The 7,758-nt window shown below is 43.3% G+C and overlaps 1 protein-coding gene across 1 annotated transcript; it reads left to right on the forward strand.

Moving 5' to 3' along the window:
* Positions 1-780: 780 nt before the first annotated feature.
* TAS2R1 (taste 2 receptor member 1) lies at positions 781-1,787 on the forward strand. The gene is given in 1 exon segment (XM_023734822.1): positions 781-1,787. A coding segment is annotated over 1 exon segment (897 nt). The 5' UTR covers positions 781-890.
* The last annotated feature ends 5,971 nt before the right edge of the window (positions 1,788-7,758 follow it).

The following is a 7,758-nucleotide window of genomic DNA, read 5'->3' on the forward strand; positions in this document are numbered from 1 at the left end:
TTGACATAGTGGCTGCAACAATGGACTCAAGCGTAACAACGATTGTGAGGATGGTGAAGGATCAGGCAGTGTTTCGTTCTGTTGTACACAGGGTCACTACGAGTCGGAACTGACCTGATGGCACCTAATAACAACAAAGGAGGAAGTGATGGTTCAGTGGTAGAATTCTCCTCTCCCTGCAGGAGACCCAGGTTCAATTCCCAGCCAATGCATCTCATGGGAACCATCACCTGACTGTCAGTGGAGACTTGTGTGTTGCTATGATGCTGAACATGTTTCAGTGGAGCTTCCAGACTAAGATGGACTAGAAAGAAAGACCTGGTGATCTACTTCTGAAAATCAGCCAATGAAAATCCTATAGATTACAATGGTCTGATCTATAACCAATCATGGGGGTGGTGCAGGACCAGGCATTGTTTTATTCCATTGTGCATGGGGTCACCGAGAGTCGGGGCCAACTGGATGGCAGGTAACAACCACCACAGGCACAATCAATCATTCAGGGTAGGAATGAAGGGTTGCAGAGCGTCAGCTGATAACCCTGTGGAGCAGTCACTGCCTCATCCATGTGACAGTATCTGAGTCCACCATTTGCTTGTGATGACACGGAAAGCTAGCAGACCTGGAAAAATGCAAAACCTGTCACCAAGAAGCAAATTGTTGCTGGAAGATCTGTTTCTTATTTGACTGTCTCGCAATTAAACAGAGAAACTGTCATATAAATAATGTACCACACTTTCCTACCCACCCCATTATCTTCATCATTACAGCCATATTCCCAACGGGTTTCTACTCTAGTTGAACAAAGTAGATCCCTTGGATAATCCAGACTGCCTAGAAATCTATAACTACATCTTTTTTTTAAGTAACTGATTTTTTTTCTTTTTAAAATGCTATATTCTCACCTTACTATCCACCTTCTGCTTTCAGTGATACAGTTACTTAGTGGCATTTTAGCCAATGGCATTATTTTGGTTGGGCGTGGCATGGACTTGATCAAGAGGAGAAAGTGGACTTCCCTGGATCTCCTGCTCTCCTGTCTGGGCGTCTCTCGGATTTGTCTGCAGCTCATGTTCTTCTACATGACCCTGACTTTTCTCTCCATTGTAGAATTCTCTGAATCAAGCACACATTTTGCAGTCTGCATGTTGATAAATGAGTCGGGACTCTGGTTTGACACATGGCTGGGTGTTTTCTACTGTGCCAAGACTGCCAATATCACTCACCCACTCTTCTGGCTGAAGAGGAGAATTTCCAAGCTGGTGGCCTGGCTGATTCTGGCGTCGCTGCTCTATACATCTATCGTTTCTATTTTCCACAACAAATATTCATGGCCAATTTTCCAAAAAACATTGCCCCAGTATTTCTCAAAAAATGCCACAGCTCAGAGCAAATAAGGCTCTACTTTTCTGTACATCTTTCTTGCCACTGAACTCTCCCTGCCGTTGCTTATCTTCCTTGCTTCTGTTCTGCCCTTGGTTTTCTCACTGGGGAGACACACCTGGCAGATGAGAAGCACAATGACAGGCTCCAGGGACCTGAGCAGGAGCTCCCAACTCAGGGCCATTCTGTCCATCCTGTCCTTCCTCTTCCTCTACCTCACTCACTATGTGGTCGATGCCCTGATCACTTTTTCGATCCTCCAGGCCAGAAGCCTCGTCTTCCTGTTCTGCATGTTGGTGGCTGGGACATACCCCTCGGCACACTCCATCATCTTAATTTTGGGAAACACTAAACTGAAGCAAAACGCAAAGACGTTCCTCCTTCACTGTAGGTGCTGTCCTTGAGAGAGGACTCTGATCCATTTGAGGTACCCGTGGGTTAACGGTTACTGCCCCTGCTGCACCTCCATCAGCCAAGTAAAAGTCTGTTCACAGACATATAAAACATCATTTTAAGACTGTTCAGCCTGAGGCATTTTTTATGGATTTGCTACTTTCTCAGAGGGTTAAATTGACTTTTTCAAAACAACACTTATTTGGTGGGTGGTGTCAATGTTGGTATCTACTGTGTGATAGTTTTCCAACATGTTACCATTGGGGGAAACTGGACAAAGGGTCCCAGGATCTTTTTGTGTTACTTCTTAAAACTGCATGTGAGTCTACAACGATCTCAAAAAAAAAAAAAAAAAAAAAAAGTTAAAGGAAAAAAAAGCACCTATTTGAACTTGTAATGTCAGTAGGACACGTGGAGGACGGCTGCACCTGAGTGGTTAATCTGACCTGAATGAGTCGACTGCCCGTCTCTTGTCTGTTGTTGTTATTGTCAGTTGCTGTCTAGTCAGCTCTGATTCATGGCAATCCCACGTACAACAGAACAAAACATTGCCAGGTCTTGCCCATCTTCACAATCGTTGGAATTCCATCCTTAGAATTCCATTGTTGCGACCACTGTATATTCTGAGTGCCTTCCATCCTAGGATGCTCTTCTTCCAGCAATGTGTTGGACAAAGTTCTATTATGCTCTGTAGTGTTTTCATTGGCTAATTTGTCAGAAATAGATCACTAGATCTTTCTTCCAGGTCTGTCTTAGTCTGGAAGCTCTGCTGAAACCTGTCCACCACAGGTGGCCCTGCTGATATTTGTGATACCGGTGGCATACATATCTTCCAGCATCACGGCAACATGCAAGCCACCACAGCATGACAAATGGACAGGCGGTGGATCTCTTATCTACTTGTGTATTATTTCTGCTCTGTTTGTTGGAGACTCAGACAACGGAGCCTCTTCCTCATCAGAGGGGAGCAGAAACCGAGGACAGGTTGGATTTCTCTCCCCTTGCCGATAAGCACATTCGCCTGCTCTGTATTGCTGAGTTCCTGGGTGCCATGGTGATGTGCCCTGCCAACTGGTGAAAAGGCAGACAGGAGGAGGAGGAGGAGTTGGTCTGAACACGCATTTTCCATTTCCCCCAATTGGGCACACTGAGCAGACAATAGCTTGCAAACATGTTTCGTTCCGCATTTGTTCTCTTGGTTTCAGGACCCTTTCCACTGATGGTGGGAATTGTGAACTCCCACCACATTGCATGCCTTTCCAAAGAAGCAGCGTCAGCAGGTGGGTGGGGCTGGGGGTGTCTCCATCTGCTTGAAGTCGCAGATGTATTTTCTGTTTGGTTGAAGATTTTGGATAATACATGTATTTCTAACACAGCTTCAGGACCCTTGGGTTTCCAGGCAAATAAATAAAGTAAAAACTGTTCTTGAGTTTGGCTGCAGCGTGTGGTTCACTGTGATGATGGAAACATGTTGAGGCTTGGATTTGCCAATCGCTAGTCACGTAGATTCAGGTTCTGATTTTCTAACCTAGCCGTGCAGATTGATTGTAATAAACTAAGGGAGGGCTTTGCTTCAGAAGACCCAGAGAAGCAGCTATGTTTTTAGGTGTGAGCATTAAGCTCCAAGGCTATTCTTCCACTTCCCACAGGCCTCCTTCTTGGTTCCCCAAGAAGCAAAATCACAGCCCCCATCTTCCTGCTGACTCAGTGCCCATGTCTCACTGGATGGGAAGGTTTGTCGGGACTCACACGCTCCAGCTGTGGCTTTGGGAAGAGCAGCTCCATCCTGGAGGTCATAATTCTTCAGCTTTGGGAGAGGACAGTGAAGAATCACCTGTATGCTCCTCGCATCTCAAGTTTAGCGAGTGCCTGCTCCTCAAATCCACCGCATCCTCTTGGTGAACAGAGGGATGATGGGAGCAATTTCACACTTCCAGGGAGACATTTGTAATTATACAATGCTCATGTGAACGTTTTTCTCAGAGAATAACATTCTGATTCTATTTCATGCAACTCCTACCAGAATAATGCTAGCTAATGGGATGAATATTAAGGTAAAATTTACCAAGGAAAGTGGCAAATTTTGTTACACATATTTTGCCACACACACAACAGTTAGAAATACGAGGAAATAAATCTGTGGCCTCAGGCTGGAACACAGCTTCCCACAGTGGGGTGAGGGGGAGCTGCCAAGAGTTATAAGAAAGGCAACGCAGAAACACAGCAAACTATTCTAAAAACATTTCCTCAGTCAACATTCCTAGAAATACATTTATTCCAGAAATATGGTCAGAGAGCACGTTGATGGATATTGCATGGGACACTAACTGTTCAATTTAGAAGCAAAATGAACACAGTCTTTTGTTTCCCTGGAGCCTCCTTCATCAGAAATCTCTAGCTTCACCAGATTGTCTTTGGTCTTCTCTAGAAGTGGGTTGGCCTCTACAGAGGACAGCATCTTCATTTACCCTGTCTCTGTGTGTCTAGAGCTGGGTCTGGAAGCTAGGGCACCTGGGATGTGGGGGTCCCATTCCCCACTGGGGATGTGGCTCAGCCCCCAAATGTCCTCCACTCCCTGGGAGTCCTGAGGAGACTCAGATGCTCCAGATAGAGCTTCAGCTCAGGCTTCCAGATAGATAGGAGGTCCAAGGCAGACACTTACTGAAAAGAGACCCAGCAGTAAAACCCCACTTCATTTCAGATAGGATTCAACCAGCAACCCACCACCAGATGACAATTGTTGCTGCGCTGTGTCCCTCCTCCATTCTGACGCTGTACTTTGGAAGCAGATAACTTGTATCCTAGCTTTCACAGGTTCAAAGTCGGAGAGGAATGCTGCCCCAGGGTGGAATGCACCCAGAATCATACTTAGTGGTGTCACTAGGGGGGTGAAGGGTGTGGACCACACTAGGTGACACTTTCAGAGGGGATGACACCAAAATGACTGTCTATAAACTTTTTGTGCAGTGTTTGAGCAGAAATTTATTATTTTATATAAAAATATCCCTGTAGTTAGTTATAACAACAAAAACATGTTTTGTAAACCCAGTTTGTATGTATCAATATACCTAAAAGGCTAAAACTGTATGCTAATTCACTTTTTGAACCTTCTAATGCACTCCAGTCAGAGTTGTGATTATCACTCAATTACAATGATGCTTCAAATCACATGGTTTTGTCTACACGCACTACAAGCACACACCGTTGTTTTCATTGCTGCCAGTGTTTTTATAGCTGCTGATTTTGTAAAATTTTCTGGTGTTTTAGCTACAACATTGTGGTAAGTAGTATTTGTGAAACTATATCAATAACTTTTTGAGAATAAAGTAGTAATTAAATGAAAAGAAGGAGGAAAATCAAAAAAGGTTTCCACCGAGTTACTAATAATGTTGTGATTCAATATAGAAAGATTTTACTAAACAATTTTGTTGTTAGAATTCATATAATCTAAGAAATATTACATTTAAGCAATTTACAACTATATTTATCACATATGATTCTATGATTAAAATTGATAATAAAAATTACTAAGGATTCTGCATGGTCTGGTACAAGAGGAGGTCCATGTGGTGGGGGCAGTGATACTATGAGTTAACACACTGGGTAACATCAACCCCAGTGATACCGCTGGTCAAACTTGATTTAGATGATCCAGAAGACTAGAGTTTGGGCTAGATGCTGGAATGGGTTAAGACTTTTGGAAAGACTTGATGGGGTGAATGTGTTTTGCATGCGGGAAGGATATGAATTTTTGGAGGGTGGGGCAAAGGGTGGAATGTTATGGATTGAATTGTGTGCCCCAAAAATATGTGTTGGAATCTTAATCCTTATACCTGTGGACGTAACCCCATTGGGGAATAGGGTTTTCTTTCTTACGTTTGAGACCACATCAGGGTGTGTCCTAAACCTAATCATTTCTGAATGATATAAACAGCAACAGAGACACAGAAGGAAGTACAAGCTGGGGAAAGATAGATGGCACCTGGAGACAAGGATTTTCCCCCAGAATGAACAGAGAGAGCCTTACCCTAGAGCTGATATCCTTAACCTGGACGTCTAGCCTCCTAAACTGTGAGAAAATGGATTTCTGTTCTTTAAAACTAACCCCTTGTGGTATTCCTGTCACAGCAGCACTAGGAGACTAAGATAGAATTTTTCTTAGTCTTCAGTCCCCAAGCCCCAGGAGTAACAATCTGTCCTCCACTGACAGGGACTTGAGATGGTGACACCACAAAAGCAACTGAGAAGTCTGACCACGTATGCTTAGGTAAATGCTGTAGCAATCCCCAAAGAAAAAAATAAATGCAAAGTTTGGCAAATTAAAAATGCCACTTAAATTCTCAGTCCCTCATGAGAGCGTAACAATAGCTCTGGACCTGGAAGCACTAAGATGACACCAGAGCTGAGCGTTCAACGTCAGCCCTCTTTAAACTAATGACCACCCATCCTAGAGATGTCAGACAGTCCCAGTTTCTAATGCTGTTGGATGTCTAAGCGTAGTTGTACTTGTCAGACTGTGGCTATTCTAACTTGAGGCTTAGAAAAGATGGTTTCCATAACTTTGATCTACAGAGAGATAGACCTCCTTGAGTGAGAAGAGAAGCAGTCAGCAGTGTCCAAGAGAGAAAGAAATCAACTGGATCATCCAAATGGACTTTGGCAACCAAGAGGGTGACAGATGTTGTACGCAGATGGCTCCCATATTGGGGAAGGATCCCAGTGACAGGGCAGGGATAGCCACATGTTGTAGAGGGGTCTTGCTGGGAATGAGTTTAGGGGTTGTATTAATACAAGCTATGAACAGTGGTATATTCCTGTCTTATGATTCGTTTGCCATCTAATAACTATAGAATGTTGTCTTAAACCTTTATGCCAAGGAAAAGAGTAAGTACTAGGAACATCTGCCTCAATGAGCCAAAAACATGAAGTTTTGGGGAAGAGTTAATATAAATTCAGTGAACATTGGCTTCACTGCCTTCCTTCTATATGAAGCTCCCATCTCTCTCTCTCTCTGTCTCCTGGATGCATCAGATATCCTGTGCATCAGCCCATACCTTTGTAGGATTAAACAATGATTGTTTTTAAGATGTGCTCTAAATGCTTGGATTTGTATTGGTGACATCTGGATCTACTTCATCATTTTTGGCTGAGGGTCAGGAGTTGGTGATTGTATCCTGTAATTTGAAACATATTCAAATCCATCAGGTGTAGGTTTCCTTTCTTAGTATTTTATTTGTTTCTATTTTAAATGTCTCCCATTGAGATAATCCATGTAACATAATATTAAGTCAAATCTCTACTTATATCTCTGAAGACACGCACCTTTTAAAATGGTAACTGAAGGTTCATTTTGATTAAATGTCCACATTCCTGAGAAAAAGTTGAAATGTGACTCCGCTTCTATTTTTGAGGTTGGGATACATGTTCTCAAATTACATTGTAAGCTTCCATTAAATGAACTCTCTTCTTCCTGCACACAGGCCGATGTTTAACTGCGTGGAATTTGAATTTGTCAGCATCCGGGACAAAGGTTCTATAGCTGGTTTGGACTCAGTGCTTGTGAACACCCTCTGAATGGCCTAAATTCTAGAACCCCAGGGGAACTTCAGATTCTTTGGGAAGTGGGCTGGTAGAAAACAGTGTAGAGAATAAATAAGTGACTAACAATGGGATATTATATCACTAAATGTATGCAGTGTCCTCGGGCCATAAACCCACACATTTGGGTAGCAGATGCTGCCGCTATGACTGTGAATTAATAAAATAAATTTGGCTTCCCATGAAACCCAGACACGTGGCTTCCAGAAACATTGGCCAGATACAGTGAGTGGTCAGAAGTCTCCTTTCCATGATAAATACTCTCCAGAACACTTACCCTGCATGTCCACCATCATACCTGAAAAGCTCAAAATAAGGATTTGCGCCTTTGACGGAGGCATGGTGTTCTTAAAGGCATCGGTGGATGGTGGGTTTGGAGAGCTG

Source organism: Trichechus manatus, unplaced genomic scaffold, assembly GCF_000243295.1.
Source record: "Trichechus manatus latirostris isolate Lorelei unplaced genomic scaffold, TriManLat1.0 scaffold00072, whole genome shotgun sequence".
NCBI classification, from domain to species: domain Eukaryota; kingdom Metazoa; phylum Chordata; class Mammalia; order Sirenia; family Trichechidae; genus Trichechus; species Trichechus manatus.